General features: G+C 47.7%; 1 protein-coding gene across 1 annotated transcript in view; it reads left to right on the top strand.

Annotated features, from left to right (window-relative positions):
* Nucleotides 1-27341, top strand: part of lyst (lysosomal trafficking regulator) — a gene marked incomplete at its 3' end in the record, with an annotated part of 204258 nt that overhangs the window by 134417 nt on the left and 42500 nt on the right. Inside the window, 10 exon segments of the mRNA XM_064924533.1 lie at nucleotides 567-716; nucleotides 2498-2635; nucleotides 3940-4138; nucleotides 5191-5322; nucleotides 5503-6013; nucleotides 6228-6380; nucleotides 16255-16435; nucleotides 22459-22628; nucleotides 23223-23453; nucleotides 24424-24590. Coding sequence (XP_064780605.1) covers nucleotides 567-716; nucleotides 2498-2635; nucleotides 3940-4138; nucleotides 5191-5322; nucleotides 5503-6013; nucleotides 6228-6380; nucleotides 16255-16435; nucleotides 22459-22628; nucleotides 23223-23453; nucleotides 24424-24590 — 2032 coding nt within the window.

Genomic DNA, 27341 nt, shown 5'->3' with positions numbered 1-27341 from the left:
CTACCTGGAACGTATCCCAGTCCGCATGATCAAAACAATCTTGATGCATGGATTCCAATTGGTCAGAACAGCGTTGGATAGTACTTCCTGTTTGTGTTTCTGTCTATAGGAAGGGAGGAGCAAAATGGAGTCGTGATCAGATTTGCCGAAGGGAGGGCGGGGGAGGGCCTTGTAAGCATTTTGAAAAGTTGAGTAGCATACTCCGGTCAATGTGTTGGCAGAACTTCGGTAGTGGTTCCCTCAGATGTACTCTAACATGGTCATACATTGGGCAGGAGGAAGTGCAGCTCAGTTTCCACCTCATTTTGTGGGCAGTGAGCACATAGCCTGTCTTCTCTTGAGAGCCATGTCTGCCTACGCCGGCCTTTCTCAATAGCAAGGCCATGTTCACTGAGTCTGTACATCTTCAAAGCTTTCCTTAAGTTTGGGTCAGTCACAATGGTCAGGTATTCTGTCGCTGTGTACTCTCTGTTTAAGGCCAACTAGCATTCTAGTTTGTTCATTAATTATTTCCAATGTGTCAAGTATTTATCTTTTTGCTCTTCTCTTCTTCTCTCTGTCTATAGACCTTGTTAGATGGGAGCTGTAGTAGTCCTATCCTAACTCTAGGGGACGACGGTCTGTTCCACCTGGACACGGAGTCTACAGCCGTGGTCCAGGACATCAAGCTACTGTCTGAGGTTCTGCTGGACTGGAAGATCTGGGCCAAGGCGCAGGTAAACTCAGTGATGGGTGTATGGGCAGGTATTTAGTATTACTGTATACCACGATATTTTGAAATACTACAGGTAGGGTTTGGGTCGGGGTTGGGTCGGGGTTGGGTCAGGGTTGGGTCGGGTCGGGGTTAGGGTCAGGGTTGGGTCGGGGTTAGGGTCAGGTCGGGGTTAGGGTCAGGGTCGGGTCAGGGTCAGGTCAGGGTTTGGGTCGGGGTTGGGGTCAGGTCAGGGTTAGGGTCAGGGTTGGGTCGGGGTCAGGGTCAGGTCGGGGTTAGGGTCAGGGTTGGGTCGGGGTTAGGGTCAGGTCGGGGTTAGGGTCAGGTCGGGGTTAGGGTCAGGGTCGGGTCGGGGTCAGGGTCGGGTCAGGGTCAGGTCAGGGTCATAGTAGCTGTGTATTAATATAAGTTACGTGTCTCTAATAGGGTGGTGTCTGGGAGACTCTGCTGGCAGGGTCAGGTCAGAGTTAGGGTCAGGTCAGGGTTGGGTCGGGGTTAGGGTCAGCGTCAGGTCAGGGTTGGGTCGGGGTTAGGGTCAGCGTCAGGTCAGGGTCATAGTAGCTGTGTATTAATATAAGTTACGTGTCTCTAATAGGGTGGTATCTGGGAGACTCTGCTGGCAGGGTCAGGTCAGGGTTAGGGTCAGGGTCAGGGTTGGGTCGGGGTTAGGGTCAGCGTCAGGTCAGGGTTGGGTCGGGGTTAGGGTCAGCGTCAGGTCAGGGTCATAGTAGCTGTGTATTAATATAAGTTACGTGTCTCTAATAGGGTGGTGTCTGGGAGACTCTGCTGGCAGGGTCAGGTCAGGGTTAGGGTCAGGGTCAGGTCAGGGTTGGGTCGGGGTTAGAGTCAGCGTCAGGTCAGGGTTGGGTCGGGGTTAGGGTCAGCGTCAGGTCAGGGTCATAGTAGCTGTGTATTAATATAAGTTACGTGTCTCTAATAGGGTGGTGTCTGGGAGACTCTGCTGGCAGGGTTGGAGATCCTCATCAGGGTTAGGGTCAGGGTCAGGTCAGGGTCAGGTCAGGGTTGGGTCGGGGTTAGGGTCAGCGTCAGGTCAGGGTTGGGTCGGGGTTAGGGTCAGCGTCAGGTCAGGGTCATAGTAGCTGTGTATTAATATAAGTTACGTGTCTCTAATAGGGTGGTGTCTGGGAGACTCTGCTGGCAGGGTCAGGTCAGAGTTAGGGTCAGGTCAGGGTTGGGTCGGGGTTAGGGTCAGCGTCAGGTCGGGGTTAGGGTCAGCGTCAGGTCAGGGTCATAGTAGCTGTGTATTAATATAAGTTACGTGTCTCTAATAGGGTGGTATCTGGGAGACTCTGCTGGCAGGGTCAGGTCAGGGTTAGGGTCAGGGTCAGGTCAGGGTTGGGTCGGGGTTAGGGTCAGCGTCAGGTCAGGGTTGGGTCGGGGTTAGGGTCAGCGTCAGGTCAGGGTCATAGTAGCTGTGTATTAATATAAGTTACGTGTCTCTAATAGGGTGGTGTCTGGGAGACTCTGCTGGCAGGGTCAGGTCAGGGTTAGGGTCAGGGTCAGGTCAGGGTTGGGTCGGGGTTAGAGTCAGCGTCAGGTCAGGGTTGGGTCGGGGTTAGGGTCAGCGTCAGGTCAGGGTCATAGTAGCTGTGTATTAATATAAGTTACGTGTCTCTAATAGGGTGGTGTCTGGGAGACTCTGCTGGCAGGGTTGGAGATCCTCATCAGGGTTAGGGTCAGGGTCAGGTCAGGGTCAGGTCAGGGTCAGGGTCAGGTCAGGGTCATAGTAGCTGTGTATTAATATAAGTTACGTGTCTCTAATAGGGTGGTGTCTGGGAGACTCTGCTGGCAGGGTTGGAGATCCTCATCAGGGTTCACCACCCCCAGCAGGTGTTCAACATCAGACAGTTTCTCAAAGCCCAGGTGGTCCACCGCTTCCTGCTCACCTGTCAAGTACTACAGGTAAGAACCTTATCCGTTCTGAATGAACAAGATCCATTTTTACTAATAAATCATGTTGCAACAATATTGTGGTTCCAAGACCTTTCAAAACTCTTCCTAGGGAGCCAGAGAATAACCTGAGTTGTCATTAACAGTCCCGTGTGGCTCCGTTGGTAGAGAATAACCTGAGTTGTCGTTGACAGTCCCGTGTGGCTCCGTTAGTAGAGAATAACCTGAGCTGTCATTGACAGTCCCGTGTGGCTCCGTTGGTAGACAATAACCTGAGCTGCTATTGACAGGTAGTGTCTCTGGATAAGAGAGTCTGTTAAATGACTCACTACTGTAGTGTGCTAAATGACTCACTACTATAGTGTCTGTGGATAAGAGAGTCTGCTAAATAACTCACTACTGTAGTGGCTCTGGATAAGAGAGTCTGTTAAATGACTCACTACTGTAGTGGCTCTGGATCAGAGAGTCTGTTAAATGACTCACTACTGTAGTGGCTCTGGATCAGAGAGTCTGTTAAATGACTCACTACTGTAGTGTCTCTGGATCAGAGAGTCTGCTAAATGACTCGATCAGAGAGTCTGCTAAATGACTCACTACTGTAGTGGCTCTGGATCAGAGAGTCTGCTAAATGACTCACTACTGTAGTGGCTCTGGATCAGAGAGTCTGCTAAATGACTCACTACTGTAGTGGCTCTGGATCAGAGAGTCTGTTAAATGACTCACTACTGTAGTGTCTCTGGATAAGAGAGTTTGCTAAATGATTCACTACTGTAGTGTCTCTGGATAAGAGAGTCTGTTAAATGACTCACTACTGTAGTGGCTCTGGGTCAGAGAGTCTGCTAAATGACTCGATCAGAGAGTCTGCTAAATGACTCACTACTGTAGTGGCTCTGGATCAGAGAGTCTGCTAAATGACTCACTACTGTAGTTGCTCTGGGTCAGAGAGTCTGCTAAATGACTCTGGATCAGAGAGTCTGTTAAATGACTCACTACTGTAGTGGCTCTGGATAAGAGAGTCTGCTAAATGATTCACTACTGTAGTATCTCTGGATCAGAGAGTCTGCTAAATGACTCACTACTGTAGTGGCTCTGGATCAGAGAGTCTGTTAAATGACTCACTACTGTAGTGGCTCTGGATCAGAGAGTCTGTTAAATGACTCACTACTGTAGTGGCTCTGGATAAGAGAGTCTGTTAAATGACTCACTACTGTAGTGGCTCTGGATTTAAGTCGATGTAATTAAACGACATGCATGTTCCTCTGGCCTTTTCTAACACGTTAACTATCAGACTTCCTTATCCTCTGTTTGTCCTCCAGGAGCATCGGGACGAGCACCTGACCTCCATCCCACAGGAAGTGTGTCTGTCTTTTGTTAAGATCATCCAGGAAGTGTTGGGTTCACCTCCAGACCTAGACCTCCTCCGATTGGTCTACAACTTCCTCCTCGCCGTGCACCCGCCCACTAACACCTACGTCTGTCATACGCCTACAAGCTTCTACTTCTCACTACACATAGGTGGGGGTTTTACACACACTTCCTGGTTCAATTAAAAAAGTCAAACTCCGCTGTTTTAATAGGTGACTTTTACTTAGAATAGTAATTTTCTACCATGGTGTCTGCTTTTACTGAAAGGACACCACTGACAGTATTGTCTGTCTCCAGATGTTAGATAGTGTTGTTTGTTGTCTCCAGATGTTAGATAGTGTTGTGTCTGTTGTCTCCAGATGTTAGACAGTGTTGTCTGTTGTCTCCAGATGTTAGACAGTGTTGTCTGTTGTCTCCAGATGTTAGACAGTGTTGTCTGTTGTCTCCAGATGTTAGACAGTGTTGTGTCTGTTGTCTCCAGATGTTAGATAGTATTGTCTGTTGTCTCCAGATGTTAGATAGTGTTGTGTCTGTTGTCTCCAGATGTTAGACAGTGGTGTCTGTTGTCTCCAGATGTTAGACAGTGTTGTCTGTTGTCTCCAGATGTTAGACAGTGTTGTCTGTTGTCTCCAGATGTTAGACAGTGTTGTGTCTGTTGTCTCCAGATGTTAGACAGTGTTGTGTCTGTTGTCTCCAGATGTTAGACAGTGTTGTGTCTGTTGTCTCCAGATGTTAGACAGTGTTGTGTCTGTTGTCTCCAGATGTTAGACAGTGTTGTGTCTGTTGTCTCCAGATGTTAGACAGTGTTGTGTCTGTTGTCTCCAGATGTTAGACAGTGTTGTGTCTGTTGTCTCCAGATGTTAGACAGTGTTGTGTCTGTTGTCTCCAGATGTTAGACAGTGTTGTGTCTGTTGTCTCCAGATGTTAGACAGTGTTGTGTCTGTTGTCTCCAGATGTTAGACAGTGTTGTGTCTGTTGTCTCCAGATGTTAGACAGTGTTGTGTCTGTTGTCTCCAGATGTTAGACAGTGTTGTGTCTGTTGTCTCCAGATGTTAGACAGTGTTGTGTCTGTTGTCTCCAGATGTTAGACAGTGTTGTGTCTGTTGTCTCCAGATGTTAGACAGTGTTGTCTGTTGTCTCCAGATGGTTATCTGTACCAGTGTGTGTGTATATATATATATATGTTGTCTGTTGTCCTGTAGATGGTAATCTGTACCAGGAGAAAGTCCAGTCCATAATGTATATGAGAAATATCAACAGTGGATGGAAGTCAGCTGGTAGCTCAGTGGTCTCTCTCTCCACGGCCGTCTTCACTGAGGACCCTCTTCCTGAAGGTACCTAGAATCATTATGTTTGTCTTCATGCAGTGACATGTTTCTCGCTCTCCATTGGTGCAGAACACCAGTACGCTAATATCCTTCCAGGAAGCAAATACACATCTGCACTTCGTTCTGCCCAAGACCTTTCCTCTTTTCTATTAAACATGTTGGGAAAGTCATGAGATTTATATTTAGGTCTGTTTCCCTCTGAAGGTACCATCCACCTTCAGCCTCCGTCACCTGAACACGGAGGAGACGACCAGTCCCTGTCCCTGCCCGCCAACCTGACCCCCTCGCCCAACTCCTCCCCGTTGCTCAGGCCCTATCTGGGCCATGGAGGGGCTGGGAGCCCCAGGGAGGGCCAGGAAGGAGAGGGGGTGACTCTGGGAAGCACAGAGACTCTAAAGAGAGGAGGAGGGGTGGGGGAGGAGCAGCTCCTGTCTAGCTGTGAGTCGGCGAAAACCATCTGTGACTCCCGAGAGGGAGGAGAGGCACCACATACCCCGTCCATCAGCATCGAGGAGGTGGAGGTAGATGGGGAGGAGGGGGTGGAGGAGAGGGGGGAGGTGGATAGTCTGGTCGAGGGCAGTGTGGGCGGTGCTGAATCTGAGGACCGTTTCGATTGGGCGAGCGAAGAGGTGCCACAGAGGCCGGACAGTCTGAAGGGGATCCCATCGTTCCAGAGGAGCTCCTCGAACCTGGCCAGGTGACTGGATATTTTGCTTCCAAAGGGCACCTTTTCCTTATAAAGTGCTTTTGACCAGGGCCCATAGGAACCAAATCAGAGGACAGGTGTAGCCTTGTTCTTCACCTCTCAGAATAGTCGCTGAAATCAAACTGATAATGCTGTTTACTTTGTACATCGCTGACTCCTTTTCAAATGTGTCTAATACAATCTATTCCTTCATTTTTCCCTCCAGCCTGGGCCTGGCCTTCCCTGCCCAGAATGGGAACCTAGCCCTGGGTCGCTGGCCCAGTGTGGCCGACCGTGGGACACTACCAGAAGACTGGGAGAGCTACTCATACTCACCTGGATACGAGAGGGCCTACAGCAAAGACTCTAGCAACGACAGGTACACGATTCTATAGAATTACACACGCACTACACCTGTTAGATCTCATGCTCCTATACAGACGACCCTGTTAGATCTCATGCTCCTATACAGACGACCCTGTTAGATCTCATGCTCCTATACAGACGACCCTGTTAGATCTCATGCTCCTATACAGACGACCCTGTTAGATCTCATGCTCCTATACAGACGACCCTGTTAGATCTCATGCTCCATTACAGACTACTATTGACCAGGACACATATGGCTCTATATAGTGGACTACTGTTGACCAGGACCCATAGGGCTCTATATAGTGGACTACTGTTGACCAGGACCCATATGGCTCTATATAGTGGACTACTATTGACCAGGACACATATGGCTCTATATAGTGGACTACTGTTGACCAGGACCCATAGGGCTCTATATAGTGGACTACTGTTGACCAGGACCCATATGGCTCTATATAGTGGACTACTGTTGACCAGGACCCATAGGGCTCTATATAGTGGACTACTGTTGACCAGGACCCATAGGGCTCTATATAGTGGACTACTGTTGACCAGGACCCATAGGGCTCTATATAGTGGACTACTGTTGACCAGGACCCACAGGGCTCTATATAGGAGACAACTGTTGACCAGGACCCACAGGGCTCTATATAGTGGACTACTGTTGACCAGGACCCACAGGGCTCTATATAGTGGACTACTGTTGACCAGGACCCATAGGGCTCTATATAGTGGACTACTGTTGACCAGGACCCATAGGGCTCTATATAGTGGACTACTGTTGACCAGGACCCACAGGGCTCTATATAATGGACTACTGTTGACCAGGACCCATAGGGCTCTATATAGTGGACTACTGTTGACCAGGACCCACAGGGCTCTATATAGTGGACTACTGTTGACCAGGACCCATAGGGCTCTATATAGTGGACTACTGTTGACCAGGACCCATAGGGCTCTATATAGTGGACTACTGTTGACCAGGACCCATAGGACTCTATATAGTGGACTACTGTTGACCAGGACCCATAGTGCTCTATATAGTGGACTACTGTTGACCAGGACCCATAGGGCTCTACATAGTGGACTACTGTTGACCAGGACCCATAGTGCTCTATATAGTGGACTACTGTTGACCAGGACCCATAGGGCTCTATATAGCGGACTACTGTTGACCAGGACCCATAGGGCTCTATATAGCGGACTACTGTTGACCAGGACCCATAGGGCTCTATATAGTGGACTACTGTTGACCAGGACCCATAGGGTTCTATATAGTGGACTACTGTTGACCAGGACCCATAGGGCTCTATATCGTGGACTACTGTTGACCAGGACCCATAGGGCTCTATATAGTGGACTACTGTTGACCAGAACCCATAGGGCTCTATATAGTGGACTACTGTTGACCAGGACCCATAGTGCTCTATATAGTGGACTACTGTTGACCAGGACCCATAGGGCTCTATATAGTGGACTACTGTTTACCAGGACCCATAGGGCTCTATATAGCGGACTACTGTTGACCAGGACCCATAGGGCTCTATATAGTGGACAACTGTTGACCAGGACCCATAGGGCTCTATATAGTGGACTACTGTTGACCAGGACCCATAGGGCTCTATATAGCGGACTACTGTTGACCAGGACCCATAGTGCTCTATATAGTGGACTACTGTTGACCAGGACCCATAGGGCTCTATATAGTGGACAACTGTTGACCAGGACCCACAGGGCTCTATATAGTGGACAACTGTTGACCAGGACCCATAGGGCTCTATATAGTGGACTACTGTTGACCAGGACCCATAGGGCTCTATAAAGGGAACAGGTTTCCGCATTGGGAAGCGTCCTGTCCCTGTAACTACCGAGGTGAAGATGAGTTTCTGTTGAATTGACAGAACCACCCTAACTCCCTCCACTTTATCTATATTTCCGTCTCATCTCTCTAGCTCAGTTGAGTATCATCAAGCTGTCTTTGATGAAGTCCAATAATACTCCCTCTCTGTAACGAAGTGGATCAGCTAATTAGTCATCCACATCCTTTCTTCTCCCTCTTTCTCGCTCTTAATTCTCTCAATGTCTCGGTCTCTCTCTTTCGCCCTCTCCTCTCTCTCTGTTCAGTCATCATCTGTGTGCGTAGGAGAGAACCCGACCTCGCCAGTGTCTCTCTGCTTCCATCTACAGACCTCGTATGAAAGCATATGATATTGGGGGTTGCATGAGGCTGTGTTTCAAGCTTTATCTGTTCTGGGTTGTGTCTGTTTGTGCCTGTTATTGAGAATAGTAGACTTGTCTCTGTCTATGAAGCCTTGTTATGTTGACTGAGCTGAGCTCTGTGGACTGATCACACAGATAACACCTGTCCTGTTAACACAGCAGAAAAACACCTCTCACTATCAATAGAGAGAGCACCTGTCCTCCTTCCTAGGACAATAGCCATCACCCAGGTATAATACCTCTCTTATCGCTGGCTGTGTTTGTTCTGTGTGTCTGGAACCGTAACGTCATTCAGAAAGGAAAAATATATCTGTGATTAAACTTAATGTTTAGTCTCTGATTTGTATTTATTATGGATCCCCATTAGTTCCTGCTAAGGCAGCAGCTACTCTTCCTGGGGTCTATTATGGATCCCCATTAGTTCCTGCTAAGGCAGCAGCTACTCTTCCTGGGGTCTATTATGGATCCCCATTAGTTCCTGCTAAGGCAGCAGCTACTCTTCCTGGGGTCTATTATGGATCCCCATTAGTTCCTGCTAAGGCAGCAGCTACTCTTCCTGGGGTCTATTATGGATCCCCATTAGTTCCTGCCAAAGCAGCAGCTACTCTTCCTGGGGTTTATTATGGATCCCCATTAGTTCCTGCCAAGGCAGCAGCTACTCTTCCTGGGTGTTGATGTGAGCCATGACCAGCCTTTCAAAGCACTTCATGGCTATAGATGTGAGTGCTCCGGGTCGGTAGTACATATAGACAGGTTACCTTAGTGTTCTTGGCACAGGGACTGTGGTGGTCTGCCTGAAACACCCAGTCACAGACTGTTCTCTCTGCTAACTCAAGCGGTACCAGAGCACCATGTCTATGACCAAAAGGCTCCTTAAAGCCATACAACTCCTGAACAGCTAATGAAATGGCAGCCCACACTTTATGCAGTCACTTTACCCCCACCTACATGTAAACTCAGCAAAAAAGTCTTACTGTCAACTGCATATATTTTCAGCAAACTTAACATGTGTAAATATTTGTATGAACATAACCAGATTCAACATCTGAGACATAAACTGAACAAGTTCCACAGACATGTGACTACCAGAAATGGAATCATGTGTCCCTGAACAAAGGGAGGGGGGGGCACCTGCAAGTTCCCAGACATTTCTGGGGGGAATGGCCCTAGCCCTCACCCTCCGATCCAACAGGTCTCAGACGTGCTCAATGGGATTGAGATCCGGGCTCTTCGCTGGCCATGGTGTGTGTCTTGCAGGAAATCACGCACAGAACGAGCAGTATGGCTGGTGGCATTGTCATGCTGAGGGTCATGTCAGGATGAGCCTGCAGGAAGGGTACCACATGAGGGAGTAGGATGTCTTCCCTGTAACGCACAGCTTTGAGACTGCCTGTGTAACGCCCATTCCTTGGACGATAATTGCGAATCAGACCAGCACCCCTGGTGAGACAAAACTGCAACTCGTCAGTGAAGAGCACTTTTTGCCAGTCCTGTCTGGTCCAGCGACGGTGGATTTGTGCCCATAGGTGAAGTTATCTGTGATGTCTGGTGAGGACCTGCCTTACAACAGGCCTACAAGCCCTCAGTCCAGCCTCTCTCAGCCTATTGCAGACAGTCTGAGCACAGATGGAGGGATTGTGTGTTCCTGGGGTAACTCGGGCAGTTGTTGTTGCCATCCTGTACTTGTCCCACTGGTGTGATGTTCGGATGTACCGATCCTGTGCAGGTGTTGTTACAGTTGGTCTGCCACTGCGAGGACAATCAGCTGTCCGTCCTGTCTCCCTGTAGCGCTGTCTTAGGCGTCTCAAAGTACGGACATGCCAATTTATTGCCCTTGCCACATCTGCAGTCCTCATGCCTCCTTGCAGCATGCCTAAGGCACGTTAACACAGATGAGCAGGGACCCTGGGCATCTTTCTTTTGGTGATTTTCAGAGTCAGTAGAAAGGCATCTTTAGTGTCCTAAGTTTTCATAACTGACCTTAATTGCCTACCGTCTGTAAGCTGTTAGTGACTTAACGACCGTTCCACAGGTGCGTGTTCATTAATTGTTTATGGTTCATTGAACAAGCATGGGAAACGGTGTTAAAACCCTTTACAATGAAGATCTGTGAAGTTATTTGGATTTGTATGAATTATATTTGAAAGACAGGGTCCTGAAAAAAGGACATTTTATTTTTTTGCTGAGTTTACATACTTCCTCAATTACCTTGACTAACCTGTGCCCCCTAACATTGATTCTGTACCGGTACCCCCTGTATATTGACTCTGTATTGGTACCCCCTGTATATAGCCTCCACATTGACTCTGTACCGGTACCCCCTGTATATAGCCTCCACATTGACTCTGTACCGGTACCCCCTGTATATAGCCTCCACATTGACTCTGTACCGTAACACCCTGTATATCGCCTCCACATTGACTCTGTACCGGTACCCCCTGTATTTGGCCTCCACATTGACTCTGTACCGTAACACCCTGTATATAGCCTCCACATTGACTCTGTATCGTAACACCCTATATATAGCCTCCACATTGACTCTGTACTGTAACACCCTGTATATAGCCTCCACATTAACTCTGTACCGTAACACCCTGTATATAGCCTCCACATTGACTCTGTACCGTAACACCCTGTATATAGCCTCCACATTGACTCTGTACCGGTACCCCCTGTATATAGCCTCCACATTGACTCTGTACCGGTACCCCCTGTATATAGCCTTCACATTGACTCTGTACCGGTACCCCCTGTATATAGCCTCCACATTGACTCTGTACCGGTACCCCCTGTATATAGCCTCCACATTGACTCTGTACCGTAACACCCTGTATATAGCCTCCACATTGACTCTGTACCGTAATACCCTGTATATAGCCTCCACATTGACTCTGTACCGCAACACCCTGTATATAGCCTCCACATTGACTCTGTACCGGTACCCCCTGTATATAGCCTCCACATTGACTCTGTACCGTAACACCCTGTATATAGCCTCCACATTGACTCTGTACCGGTACCCCCTGTATTTGGCCTCCACATTGACTCTGTACCGTAACACCCTGTATATAGCCTCCACATTGACTCTGTATCGTAACACCCTATATATAGCCTCCACATTGACTCTGTACCGTAACACCCTGTATATAGCCTCCACATTGACTCTGTACCGTAACACCCTGTATATAGCCTCCACATTGACTCTGTACCGTAACACCCTGTATATAGCCTCCACATTGACTCTGTACCGGTACCCCCTGTATATAGCCTCCACATTGACTCTGTACCGGTACCCCCTGTATATAGCCTCCACATTGACTCTGTACCGGTACCCCCTGTATATAGCCTCCACATTGACTCTGTACCGTAACACCCTGTATATAGCCTCCACATTGACTCTGTACCGGTACCCCCTATATATAGCCTCCACATTGACTCTGTACCGGTACCCCCTGTATATAGCCTCCACATTGACTCTGTACCGGTACCCCCTGTATATAGCCTCCACATTGACTCTGTACCGTAACACCCTGTATATCGCCTCCACATTGACTCTGTACCGGTACCCCCTGTATTTGGCCTCCACATTGACTCTGTACCGTAACACCCTGTATATAGCCTCCACATTGACTCTGTATCGTAACACCCTATATATAGCCTCCACATTGACTCTGTACTGTAACACCCTGTATATAGCCTCCACATTAACTCTGTACCGTAACACCCTGTATATAGCCTCCACATTGACTCTGTACCGTAACACCCTGTATATAGCCTCCACATTGACTCTGTACCGGTACCCCCTGTATATAGCCTCCACATTGACTCTGTACCGGTACCCCCTGTATATAGCCTCCACATTGACTCTGTACCGGTACCCCCTGTATATAGCCTCCACATTGACTCTGTACCGGTACCCCCTGTATATAGCCTCCACATTGACTCTGTACCGGTACCCCCTGTATATAGCCTCCACATTGACTCTGTACCGGTACCCCCTGTATATAGCCTCCACATTGACTCTGTACCGCAACACCCTGTATATAGCCTCCACATTGACTCTGTACCGGTACCCCCTGTATATAGCCTCCACATTGACTCTGTACCGTAACACCCTGTATATCGCCTCCACATTGACTCTGTACCGGTACCCCCTGTATTTGGCCTCCACATTGACTCTGTACCGTAACACCCTATATATAGCCTCCACATTGACTCTGTACCGTAACACCCTGTATATAGCCTCCACATTAACTCTGTACCGTAACACCCTGTATATAGCCTCCACATTGACTCTGTACCGTAACACCCTGTATATAGCCTCCACATTGACTCTGTACCGGTACCCCCTGTATATAGCCTCCACATTGACTCTGTACCGGTACCCCCTGTATATAGCCTCCACATTGACTCTGTACCGGTACCCCCTGTATATAGCCTCCACATTGACTCTGTACCGGTACCCCCTGTATATAGCCTCCACATTGACTCTGTACCGGTACCCCCTGTATATAGCCTCCACATTGACTCTGTACCGGTACCCCCTGTATATAGCCTCCACATTGACTCTGTACCGGTACCCCCTGTATATAGCCTCCACATTGACTCTGTACCGGTACCCCCTGTATATAGCCTCCACATTGACTCTGTACCGCAACACCCTGTATATAGCCTCCACATTGACTCTGTACCGTAACACCCTGTATATAGCCTCCACATTGACTCTGTACCGTAACACCCTGTATATAGCCTCCACATTGACTCTGTACCGGTACCCCCTGTATATAGCCTCCACATTGACTCTGTACCGTAACACCCTGTATATAGCATCCACACTGACTCTGTACCGGTACCCCCTGTATATAGCCTCCACGTTGACTCTGTACCGTATCACCCTATATATAGACTCCACATTGACTCTGTACCGTAACACCCTGTATATAGCCTCCACATTGATTCTGTACCGGTACCCCTGTATATAGCCTCCACATTGACTCTGTACCGTAACACCCTGTATATAGCATCCACACTGACTCTGTACCGGTACCCCCTGTATATAGTCTCCACATTGACTCTGTACCGTAACACCCTGTATATAGCCTCCACATTGACTCTGTACCGGTACCCCCTGTATTTGGCCTCCACATTGACTCTGTACCGTAACACCCTGTATATAGCCTCCACATTGACTCTGTATCGTAACACCCTGTATATAGCCTCCACATTGACTCTGTACCGTAACACCCTGTATATAGCCTCCACATTGACTCTGTACCGGTACCCCCTGTATTTGGCCTCCACATTGACTCTGTACCGTAACACCCTGTATATAGCCTCCACATTGACTCTGTACCGTAACACCCTGTATATAGCCTCCACATTGACTCTGTACCGGTACCCCCTGTATTTGGCCTCCACATTGACTCTGTACCGTAACACCCTGTATATAGCCTCCACATTGACTCTGTATCGTAACACCCTATATATAGCCTCCACATTGACTCTGTACCGTAACACCCTGTATATAGCCTCCACATTGACTCTGTACCGTAACACCCTGTATATAGCCTCCACATTGACTCTGTACCGTAACACCCTGTATATAGCCTCCACATTGACTCTGTACCGAAACCCCCTGTATATAGCCTCCACATTGACTCTGTACCGGTACCCCCTGTATATAGCCTCCACATTGACTCTGTACCGGTACCCCCTGTATATAGCCTCCACATTGACTCTGTACCGGTAACCCCTGTATATAGCCTCCACATTGACTCTGTACCGGTACCCCCTGTATAGCCTCCACATTGACTCTGTACCGGTACCCCCTGTATATAGCCTCCACATTGACTCTGTACCGTAACACCCTGTATATCGCCTCCACATTGACTCTGTACCGGTACCCCCTGTATTTGGCCTCCACATTGACTCTGTACCGTAACACCCTGTATATAGCCTCCACATTGACTCTGTATCGTAACACCCTATATATAGCCTCCACATTGACTCTGTACCGTAACACCCTGTATATAGCCTCCACATTAACTCTGTACCGTAACACCCTGTATATAGCCTCCACATTGACTCTGTACCGTAACACCCTGTATATAGCCTCCACATTGACTCTGTACCGGTACCCCCTGTATATAGCCTCCACATTGACTCTGTACCGGTACCCCCTGTATATAGCCTCCACATTGACTCTGTACCGGTACCCCCTGTATATAGCCTCCACATTGACTCTGTACCGGTACCCCCTGTATATAGCCTCCACATTGACTCTGTACCGGTACCCCCTGTATATAGCCTCCACATTGACTCTGTACCGCAACACCCTGTATATAGCCTCCACATTGACTCTGTACCGGTACCCCCTGTATATAGCCTCCACATTGGCTCTGTACCGGTACCCCCTGTATATAGCCTCCACATTGACTCTGTACCGCAACACCCTGTATATAGCCTCCACATTGACTCTGTACCGGTACCCCCTGTATATAGCCTCCACATTGACTCTGTACCGGTACCCCCTGTATATAGCCTCCACATTGACTCTGTACCGTAACACCCTGTATATAGCCTCCACATTGACTCTGTACCGTAACACCCTGTATATAGCCTCCACATTGACTCTGTACCGTAACACCCTGTATATAGCCTCCACATTGACTCTGTACCGTAACACCCTGTATATAGCCTCCACATTGACTCTGTACCGTAACACCCTGTATATAGCCTCCACATTGACTCTGTACCGTAACACCCTGTATATAGCCTCCACGTTGACTCTGTACCGGTACCCCCTGTATATAGCCTCCACATTGACTCTGTACCGTAACACCCTGTATATAGCATCCACACTGACTCTGTACCGGTACCCCCTGTATATAGCCTCCACGTTGACTCTGTACCGTATCACCCTATATATAGACTCCACATTGACTCTGTACCGTAACACCCTGTATATAGCCTCCACATTGATTCTGTACCGGTACCCCTGTATATAGCCTCCACATTGACTCTGTACCGTAACACCCTGTATATAGCATCCACACTGACTCTGTACCGGTACCCCCTGTATATAGTCTCCACATTGACTCTGTACCGTAACACCCTGTATATAGCCTCCACATTGACTCTGTACCGTAACACCCTGTATATAGCCTCCACATTGACTCTGTACCCTGTTTGTTATTAATACATTATTACAGAGGACTGGTGTTATTAATACATTATTACAGAGGACTGGTGTTATTAATACATTATTACAGAGGACTGGTGTTATTAAAACATTATTACAGAGGACTGGTGTTATTAATACATTATTACAGAGGACTGGTGTTATTAATACATTATTACAGAGGACTGGTGTTATTAATACATTATTACAGTTGACTGGTGTTATTAATACATTATTACAGTTGACTGGTGTTATTAATACATTATTACAGAGGACTGGTGTTATTAATACATTATTACAGAGGACTGGTGTTATTAATACCTTATTACAGAGGACTGGTGTTATTAATACATTATTACAGAGGACTGGTGTTATTAATACATTATTACAGAGGACTGATGTTATTAATACATTATTACAGAGGACTGGTGTTATTAATACATTATTACAGAGGACTGGTGTTATTAATACATTATTACAGGTCCAGTACAGAGGACTGCCTGGTGTTAATATGCTATGGTCTATATGACCTGTTGAGGGGGGTTCTGCTACTACTACCAGACCTGATGCTGCACGAGGTGATGGATAAGCTGGTCCAACCTGAAGCTCTTATCGTCCTCGTCAATCACTCCTCTCCCCTTATACAGCAGGGGGTTATGAAGGTCAGTGGTCTTGTATGCACACACACACACACACACACACACACACACACACACTGAGGAAGGCGCAGGCCAACACATTTCCACTATGTGTATGTTGCCTGTTAACAGTTATGTCCCAGCTCCTAGACACCTACCTCAGCCAAGCCTTCAACAGGGATCTCATATTCTTTTAGACCTAATGCTGCTGTGTCTCACTCCTTGTCCTAGTCTCCCTGTAGCTCCTGGATACCAGTATGTTATCTCCTCTCTCTATCTCCTGGATACCAGTATGTTATCTCCTCTCTCTATCTCCTGGATACCAGTATGTTATCTCCTCTCTCTATCTCCTGGATACCAGTATGTTATCTCCTCTCTCTAGCTCCTGGATGCCAGTATGTTAGGTTAGCTCTGACGGCTTACTGTCTCTCCTCTCTCTATCTCCTGGATGCCAGTATGTTATCTCCTCTCTCTAGCTCCTGGATGCCAGTATGTTAGGTTAGCTCTGACGGCTTACTGTCTCTCCTCTCTCTATCTCCTGGATACCAGTATGTTATCTCCTCTCTCTAGCTCCTGGATGCCAGTATGTTAGGTTAGCTCTGACGGCTTACTGTCTCTCCTCTCTCTATCTCCTGGATACCAGTATGTTATCTCCTCTCTCTAGCTCCTGGATGCCAGTATGTTAGGTTAGCTCTGACGGCTTACTGTCTCTCTATCTACTGGATGCCAGTATGTTAGGTTAGCTCTGACGGCTTACTGTCTCTCCTCTCTCTAGCTCCTGGATACCAGTATGTTAGGTTAGCTCTGACGGCTTACTGTCTCTCCTCTCTCTAGCTCCTGGATACCAGTATGTTAGGTTAGCTCTGACGGCTTACTGTCTCTCCTCTCTCTAGCTCCTGGATGCCAGTATGTTATCTCCTCTCTCTATCTACTGGATACCAGTATGTTAGGTTAGCTCTGACGGCTTACTGTCTCTCCTCTCTCTAGCTCCTGGATGCCAGTATGTTATCTCCTCTCTCCATCTCCTGGATACCAGTATGTTATCTCCTCTCTCTAGCTCCTGGATGCCAGTATGTTAGGTTAGCTCTGACGGCTTACTGTCTCTCCTCTCTCTAGCTCCTGGATGCCAGTATGTTATCTCCTCTCTCTATCTCCTGGATGCCAGTATGTTATCTCCTCTCTCTATCTACTGGATACCAGTATGTTATCTCCTCTCTCTAGCTCCTGGATACCAGTATGTTATCTCCTCTCTCTAGCTCCTGGATACCAGTATGTTATCTCCTCTCTCTATCTACTGGATACCAGTATGTTATCTCCTCTCTCTAGCTCCTGGATACCAGTATGTTATCTCCTCTCTCTATCTACTGGATACCAGTATGTTATCTCCTCTCTCTATCTACTGGATACCAGTATGTTATCTCCTCTCTCTAGCTCCTGGATACCAGTATGTTATCTCCTCTCTCTAGCTCCTGGATACCAGTATGTTATCTCCTCTCTCTATCTACTGGATACCAGTATGTTATCTCCTCTCTCTAGCTCCTGGATGCCAGTATGTTATCTCCTCTCTCTAGCTCCTGGATGCCAGTATGTTAGGTTAGCTCTGACGGCTTACTGTCTCTCCTCTCTCTAGCTCCTGGATACCAGTATGTTATCTCCTCTCTCTATCTACTGGATGCCAGTATGTTAGGTTAGCTGTGACGGCTTACTGTCTCTCCTCTCTCTATCTCCTGGATGCCAGTATGTTATCTCCTCTCTCTTGCTCCTGGATGCCAGTATGTTAGGTTAGCTCTGACGGCTTACTGTCTCTCTATCTACTGGATGCCAGTATGTTAGGTTAGCTGTGACGGCTTACTGTCTCTCCTCTCTCTATCTCCTGGATGCCAGTATGTTATCTCCTCTCTCTTGCTCCTGGATGCCAGTATGTTAGGTTAGCTCTGACGGCTTACTGTCTCTCCTCTCTCTAGCTCCTGGATACCAGTATGTTATCTCCTCTCTCTATCTACTGGATGCCAGTATGTTAGGTTAGCTGTGACGGCTTACTGTCTCTCCTCTCTCTAGCTCCTGGATGCCAGTATGTTATCTCCTCTCTCTAGCTCCTGGATGCCAGTATGTTAGGTTAGCTCTGACGGCTTACTGTCTCTCCTCTCTCTAGCTCCTGGATGCCAGGTTAGCTCTGACGGCTTACTGTCTCTCCTCTCTCTATCTCCTGGATGCCAGTATGTTATCTCCTCTCTCTAGCTCCTGGATGCCAGTATGTTAGGTTAGCTCTGACGGCTTACTGTCTCTCCTCTCTCTAGCTCCTGGATGCCAGTATGTTATCTCCTCTCTCTATCTACTGGATGCCAGTATGTTAGGTTAGCTCTGACGGCTTACTGTCTCTCTATCTACTGGATGCCAGTATGTTAGGTTAGCTCTGACGGCTTACTGTCTCTCCTCTCTCTAGCTCCTGGATGCCAGTATGTTATCTCCTCTCTCTAGCTCCTGGATACCAGTATGTTATCTCCTCTCTCTATCTCCTGGATACCAGTATGTTATCTCTCTCTCCAGCTCCTGGATACCAGTATGTTATCTCCTCTCTCTATCTACTGGATACCAGTATGTTAGGTTAGCTCTGACGGCTTACTGTCTCTCCTCTCTCTAGCTCCTGGATGCCAGTATGTTATCTCCTCTCTCTAGCTCCTGGATACCAGTATGTTATCTCCAGCTCCTGGATACCAGTATGTTATCTCCTCTCTCTAGCTCCTGGATACCAGTATGTTATCTCTCTCTCCAGCTCCTGGATGCCAGTATGTTATCTCTCTCTCTATCTCCTGGATGCCAGTATGTTATCTCTCTCTCCAGCTCCTGGATGCCAGTATGTTATCTCTCTCTCTATCTCCTGGATGCCAGTATGTTATCTCTCTCTCCAGCTCCTGGATGCCAGTATGTTAGGTTAGCTCTGACGGCTTACTGTCTCTCCTCTCTCTAGCTCCTGGATACCAGTATGTTATCTCCTCTCTCTATCTACTGGATGCCAGTATGTTAGGTTAGCTCTGACGGCTTACTGTCTCTCCTCTCTCTAGCTCCTGGATGCCAGTATGTTATCTCCTCTCTCTTGCTCCTGGATGCCAGTATGTTAGGTTAGCTCTGACGGCTTACTGTCTCTCTATCTACTGGATGCCAGTATGTTAGGTTAGCTCTGACGGCTTACTGTCTCTCCTCTCTCTAGCTCCTGGATGCCAGTATGTTATCTCCTCTCTCTATCTACTGGATACCAGTATGTTATCTCCTCTCTCTAGCTCCTGGATGCCAGTATGTTAGGTTAGCTCTGACGGCTTACTGTCTCTCCTCTCTCTAGCTCCTGGATGCCAGTATGTTAGGTTAGCTCTGACGGCTTACTGTCTCTCTAGCTCCTGGATGCCAGTATGTTAGGTTAGCTCTGACGGCTTACTGTCTCTCCTCTCTCTAGCTCCTGGATGCCAGTATGTTATCTCCTCTCTCTATCTACTGGATGCCAGTATGTTAGGTTAGCTCTGACGGCTTACTGTCTCTCCTCTCTCTATCTACTGGATGCCAGTATGTTATCTCCTCTCTCTAGCTCCTGGATACCAGTATGTTATCTCCTCTCTCTATCTCCTGGATACCAGTATGTTATCTCCTCTCTCTATCTACTGGATGCCAGTATGTTAGGTTAGCTCTGACGGCTTACTGTCTCTCCTCTCTCTAGCTCCTGGATGCCAGTATGTTATCTCCTCTTCAGCTCCTGGATGCCAGTATGTTAGGTTAGCTCTGACGGCTTACTGTCTCTCCTCTCTCTAGCTCCTGGATGCCAGTATGTTATCTCCTCTCTCTATCTACTGGATACCAGTATGTTATCTCCTCTCTCTAGCTCCTGGATACCAGTATGTTAGGTTAGCTCTGACGGCTTACTGTCTCTCCTCTCTCTAGCTCCTGGATACCAGTATGTTATCTCCTCTCTCTATCTACTGGATGCCAGTATGTTAGGTTAGCTGTGACGGCTTACTGTCTCTCCTCTCTCTAGCTCCTGGATGCCAGTATGTTATCTCCTCTCTCTAGCTCCTGGATGCCAGTATGTTAGGTTAGCTCTGACGGCTTACTGTCTCTCCTCTCTCTAGCTCCTGGATGCCAGTATGTTAGGTTAGCTCTGACGGCTTACTGTCTCTCCTCTCTCTATCTCCTGGATGCCAGTATGTTATCTCCTCTCTCTTGCTCCTGGATGCCAGTATGTTAGGTTAGCTCTGACGGCTTACTGTCTCTCTATCTACTGGATGCCAGTATGTTAGGTTAGCTGTGACGGCTTACTGTCTCTCCTCTCTCTAGCTCCTGGATGCCAGTATGTTATCTCCTCTCTCTAGCTCCTGGATACCAGTATGTTATCTCCTCTCTCTATCTCCTGGATACCAGTATGTTATCTCTCTCTCCAGCTCCTGGATACCAGTATGTTATCTCCTCTCTCTATCTACTGGATACCAGTATGTTAGGTTAGCTCTGACGGCTTACTGTCTCTCCTCTCTCTAGCTCCTGGATGCCAGTATGTTATCTCCTCTCTCTAGCTCCTGGATACCAGTATGTTATCTCCAGCTCCTGGATACCAGTATGTTATCTCCTCTCTCTAGCTCCTGGATACCAGTATGTTATCTCTCTCTCCAGCTCCTGGATACCAGTATGTTATCTCCTCTCTCTATCTCCTGGATACCAGTATGTTATCTCCTCTCTCTATCTCCTGGATACCAGTATGTTATCTCTCTCTCCAGCTCCTGGATACCAGTATGTTATCTCTCTCTCCAGCTCCTGGATGCCAGTATGTTATCTCTCTCTCTATCTCCTGGATGCCAGTATGTTATCTCTCTCTCTATCTCCTGGATACCAGTATGTTATCTCCTCTCTCTATCTCCTGGATACCAGTATGTTATCTCCTCTCTCCAGCTCCTGGATACCAGTATGTTATCTCTCTCTCTATCTCCTGGATGCCAGTATGTTATCTCTCTCTCCAGCTCCTGGATGCCAGTATGTTAGGTTAGCTCTGACGGCTTACTGTCTCTCCTCTCTCTAGCTCCTGGATACCAGTATGTTATCTCCTCTCTCTAGCTCCTGGATACCAGTATGTTATCTCTCTCTCCAGCTCCTGGATACCAGTATGTTATCTCCTCTCTCTATCTCCTGGATACCAGTATGTTATCTCTCTCTCCAGCTCCTGGATACCAGTATGTTATCTCCTCTCTCTATCTCCTGGATACCAGTATGTTATCTCCTCTCTCTATCTCCTGGATACCAGTATGTTATCTCCTCTCTCTTTCTCCTGGATACCAGTATGTTATCTCCTCTCTCTATCTCCTGGATACCAGTATGTTATCTCTCTCTCCAGCTCCTGGTTCCCACGATGTTATCTCTCTCTCCAGCTCCTGGATGCCAGTATGTTATCTCCTCTCTCTATCTCCTGGATGCCAGTATGTTATCTCCTCTCTCTATCTCCTGGATACCAGTATGTTATCTCTCTCTCCAGCTCCTGGATGCCAGTATGTTATCTCTCTCTCTAGCTCCTGGATGCCAGTATGTTATCTCTCTCTCCAGCTCCTGGATGCCAGTATGTTATCTCTCTCTCCAGCTCCTGGATGCCAGTATGTTATCTCTCTCTCCAGCTCCTGGATGCCAGTATGTTATCTCTCTCTCCAGCTCCTGGATGCCAGTATGTTATCTCTCTCTCCAGCTCCTGGATGCCAGTATGTTATCTCTCTCTCTAGCTCCTGGATGCCAGTATGTTATCTCTCTCTCTAGCTCCTGGATGCCAGTATGTTATCTCTCTCTCTAGCTCCTGGATGCCAGTATGTTATCTCTCTCTCTAGCTCCTGGATGTCAGTATGTTATCTCTCTCTCCAGCTCCTGGATGCCAGTATGTTATCTCTCTCTCTAGCTCCTGGATGCCAGTATGTTATCTCTCTCTCCAGCTCCTGGATGCCAGTATGTTATCTCTCTCTCCAGCTCCTGGATGCCAGTATGTTATCTCTCTCTCCAGCTCCTGGATGCCAGTATGTTATCTCTCTCTCCAGCTCCTGGATGCCTACTTCAGCCGAGCGTTTAAGGAGCAGAAGGAGAAGTTCCTGAAAAACCATGGCTTCAGTCTCTTAGCCAATCAGCTGTACCTGCACCAGGGGACTCAGGGCCTGCTGGAGGTCTTCCTGGAGATGCTGTTTGGACGACCTGTCGGCCTCGAGGAGGAGTACGTACGGGGAGGGGAGAGAACAAGGCCTGGAGGAGGAGAGAGAACATGGCCTGGAGGAGGAGAGAGAACATGACCTGGGGGAGGAGATGGGGAGGGGAGAGAACAAGGCCTGGAGGAGGAGATGGGGAGGGGAGAGAGCAAGGCCTGGAGGAGGAGATGGGGAGGGGAGAGAACAAGGCCTGCAGGAGGAGATGGGGTGGGGAGGGGAGAGAGAGCAAGGCCTGGATGGGGAGTGGAGAGAGCAAGACCTGGAGGAGGAGATGGGGAGGGGAGAGAACAAGGCCTGCAGGAGGAGATGGGGAGGGGAGAGAGCAAGACCTGGAGGAGGAGATGGGGGGGGGGGGGGGAAAGCAAGGCCTGGAGGAGGACATGGGGAGGGGAGAGTGCAAGGCCTGGATGGGAGAGAGCAAGGCCTGGAGGAGGAGATGGGGGGGGGAGGGAGAGAGCAAGGCCTGGAGGAGGAGATGGTGAGGGGAGAGTGCAAGGCCTGGAGGAGGAGATGGGGAGGGGAGAGAACAAGATGGGGAGGAGCCGGATATGAAACAGAAACAATATGGAGGTGTCAGTGTTTATTGTTGTTGTATTTTCCAGTCTAGACTTGGAGGACATGGAGACCATCAGTCCCTTCAGGAAGCGTTGTATCATCCCAGTGCTGGGCCTTATAGAGAACAGTCTGTGTGAGAACAGTCTGGTCCACAACGTGCTCTGTATGCTACTGCAGCTCGTCAACGCCTGTCCCAAACTGGCTGACATACTGCTGGACCACGGCCTGCTCTACGTCCTCTTCAACACCCTGTCGACACTCAACGGCATGGAGCACGGGTCAGTACACGCACCTTAGCCAAATACATTTCAACTCAGTTCACAATTCCTGACATTTAATCCTGGTAAAAAAAATCCCTGTTTTAGGTCAGTTAGAATCATCACTTTATTTTAAGAATGTGAAATGTCAGAATAATAGTAGAGCGAGTGATTTATTTCAGCTTTTATTTATTTCATCACTTTCCCAGTGGGTCAGAAGTTTACATACACTCAATTAGTATTTGGAAGAAATTGCCTTTAAATTGTTTAACTTTGGTCAAATGTTTCAGGTAGCCTTCCACAAGCTTCCCACGATAAGTTGGGTGAATTTTGGCCCATTCCTCCTGACAGAGCTGGTGTAACTGAGTCAAGTTTGTAGGCCTCCTTGCTCACACACGCTTTTTCAGATCTGTCCACACATTTTCTATAGGATTGAGGTCAGGGCTTTGTGATGGCCACTCCAATACCTCGACTTTGTTGTCCTTAAGCCATTTTGCCACAACTTTGGAAGTATGCTTGGGGTCATTGTCCATTTGGAAGACGCATTTGCGACCAAGCTTTAACTTCCTGACTGATGTCTTGAGATGTTGCTTCAATATATCCACATAATGTTCCTGCCTCATGATGAAATCTATTTTGTGAAGTGCACCAGTCCCTCCTGCAGCAAAGCACCCCCACAACATGATGCTGCCACCCCCGTGCTTCACGGTTGGGATGGTGTTCTTTGGCTTGCAAGCCTCCCCCTTTTTCCTCCAAACATAACAATGGTCATTATGGCCAAATAGTTCTACACAGATTTATATCTGGTATATAATATATAGATGAATATGTAGCTGCACCACACAGAGATTGTTTCATGGCATCATTTGAAACTAGAACGCGTGCACCAGCGATGTTTTGCCAAGTAGAACGATGGGAGGGTTGGCCAGGGGTTGCATGCATGGCTCTCACGCTGCTCTCTGTCTGTGTCTCAATCAATCTCTCTCCCCAGTATACCTCTGAACGACTACAAACTACTAGTGGTTGATATCCAACAGCTCTTGGTCGCGGTGACCATCCATTCCTGTTCTTCCTCTGGTGCTCAATACTTCAGGATCATAGAGGACCTAATCACACTGCTGGGCTTCATGGAGACGTCCAAGATGAAACGAACCCAGGGTAAGATATAGCCTGGTACCTATATTAGAGAGTAGGGTACTGTGATGAGATGAACCCAGGGTCAGATATAGCCTGGTACCTATATTAGAGAGTAGGGTACTGTGATGAGATGAACCCAGGGTCAGATATAGCCTGGTACCTATATTAGAGAGTAGGGTACTGTGATGAGATGAACCCAGGGTAAGATATAGCCTGGTACCTATATTAGAGAGTAGGGTACTGTGATGAGATGAACCCAGGGTCAGATATAGCCTGGTACCTATATTAGAGAGTAGGGTACTGTGATGAACCCAGGGTAAGATATAGCCTGGTACCTATATTAGAGAGTAGGGTACAGTATAGCATGATTCTTTAGACGACTCTACTGTACATGTACAGGAAGTATTGGTACCTTCTCTCTAGCCAACAGTTCCTTCAGGAAGTATTGGTACCTTCTCTCTAGTCGACAGAGACAGTGTGGGTAGACTACAGTTCCTTCAGGAAGTATTGGTACCTTCTCTCTAGTCAACAGAGACAGTGTGGGTAGGTAGACTACAGTTCCTTCAGGAAGTATTTTTACCTTCTCTCTAGTCGACAGAGACAGTGTGGGTAGGTAGACTACAGTTCCTTCAGGAAGTATTGGTACCTTCTCTCTAGCCAACAGAGACAGTGTGGGTAGGTAGACTACAGTTCCTTCAGGAAGTATTGGTACCTTCTCTCTAGCCAACAGAGACAGTGTGGGTAGGTAGACTACAGTTCCTTCAGGAAGTATTGGTACCTTCTCTCTAGTCAACAGAGACAGTGTGGGTAGGTAGACTACAGTTCCTTCAGGAAGTATTGGTACCTTCTCTCTAGTCAACAGAGACAGTGTAGGTAGACTACAGTTCCTTCAGGAAGTATTGGTACCTTCTCTCTAGTCAACAGAGACAGTGTGGGTAGACTACAGTTCCTTCAGGAAGTATTGGTACCTTCTCTCTAGTCAACAGAGACAGTGTGGGTAGGTAGACTACAGTTCCTTCAGGAAGTATTGGTACCTTCTCTCTAGTCAACAGAGACAGTGTAGGTAGACTACAGTTCCTTCAGGAAGTATTGGTACCTTCTCTCTAGTCAACAGAGACAGTGTGGGTAGGTAGACTACAGTTCCTTCAGGAAGTATTGGTACCTTCTCTCTAGCCAACAGAGACAGTGTGGGTAGGTAGACTACAGTTCCTTCAGGAAGTATTGGTACCTTCTCTCTAGCCAACAGAGACAGTGTGGGTAGGTAGACTACAGTTCCTTCAGGAAGTATTGGTACCTTCTCTCTAGTCAACAGAGACAGTGTGGGTAGGTAGACTACAGTTCCTTCAGGAAGTATTGGTACCTTCTCTCTAGTCAACAGAGACAGTGTAGGTAGACTACAGTTCCTTCAGGAAGTATTGGTACCTTCTCTCTAGTCAACAGAGACAGTGTAGGTAGACTACAGTTCCTTCAGGAAGTATTGGTACCTTCTCTCTAGTCAACAGAGACAGTGTGGGTAGACTACAGTTCCTTCAGGGAGTATTGGTACCTTCTCTCTAGTCAACAGAGACAGTGTGGGTAGGTAGACTACAGTTCCTTCAGGAAGTATTGGTACCTTCTCTCTAGTCAACAGAGACAGTGTAGGTAGACTACAGTTCCTTCAGGAAGTATTGGTACCTTCTCTCTAGTCAACAGAGACAGTGTGGGTAGGTAGACTACAGTTCCTTCAGGAAGTATTGGTACCTTCTCTCTAGCCAACAGAGACAGTGTAGGTAGACTACAGTTCCTTCAGGAAGTATTGGTACCTTCTCTCTAGTCAACAGAGACAGTGTGGGTAGGTAGACTACAGTTCCTTCAGGAAGTATTGGTACCTTCTCTCTAGCCAACAGAGACAGTGTGGGTAGGTAGACTACAGTTCCTTCAGGAAGTATTGGTACCTTCTCTCTAGTCAACAGAGACAGTGTAGGTAGACTACAGTTCCTTCAGGAAGTATTGGTACCTTCTCTCTAGTCAACAGAGACAGTGTGGGTAGACTACAGTTCCTTCAGGAAGTATTGGTACCTTCTCTCTAGTCAACAGAGACAGTGTGGGTAGGTAGACTACAGTTCCTTCAGGAAGTATTGGTACCTTCTCTCTAGTCAACAGAGACAGTGTGGGTAGGTAGACTACAGTTCCTTCAGGTAGTATTGGTACCTTCTCTCTAGTCAACAGAGACAGTGTGGGTAGGTAGACTACAGTTCCTTCAGGAAGTATTGGTACCTTCTCTCTAGTCAACAGAGACAGTGTGGGTGGGTAGACTACAGTTCCTTCAGGAAGTATTGGTACCTTCTCTCTAGTCAACAGAGACAGTGTGGGTAGGTAGACTACAGTTCCTTCAGGAAGTATTGGTACCTTCTCTCTAGCCAACAGAGACAGTGTGGGTAGGTAGACTACAGTTCCTTCAGGAAGTATTGGTACCTTCTCTCTAGTCAACAGAGACAGTGTGGGTAGACTACAGTTCCTTCAGGAAGTATTGGTACCTTCTCTCTAGCCAACAGAGACAGTGTGGGTAGGTAGACTACAGTTCCTTCAGGAAGTATTGGTACCTTCTCTCTAGTCAACAGAGACAGTGTGGGTGGGTAGACTACAGTTCCTTCAGGAAGTATTGGTACCTTCTCTCTAGCCAACAGAGACAGTGTGGGTAGACTACAGTTCCTTCAGGAAGTATTGGTACCTTCTCTCTAGTCAACAGAGACAGTGTGGGTAGACTACAGTTCCTTCAGGAAGTATTGGTAC

This window comes from Oncorhynchus masou, chromosome 18 (assembly GCF_036934945.1).
Source record: "Oncorhynchus masou masou isolate Uvic2021 chromosome 18, UVic_Omas_1.1, whole genome shotgun sequence".
Lineage (NCBI taxonomy): Eukaryota > Metazoa > Chordata > Actinopteri > Salmoniformes > Salmonidae > Oncorhynchus > Oncorhynchus masou.
Note: the sequence above shows the minus strand (reverse complement) of the source record. Positions and strands in the feature narration are given on the sequence as shown.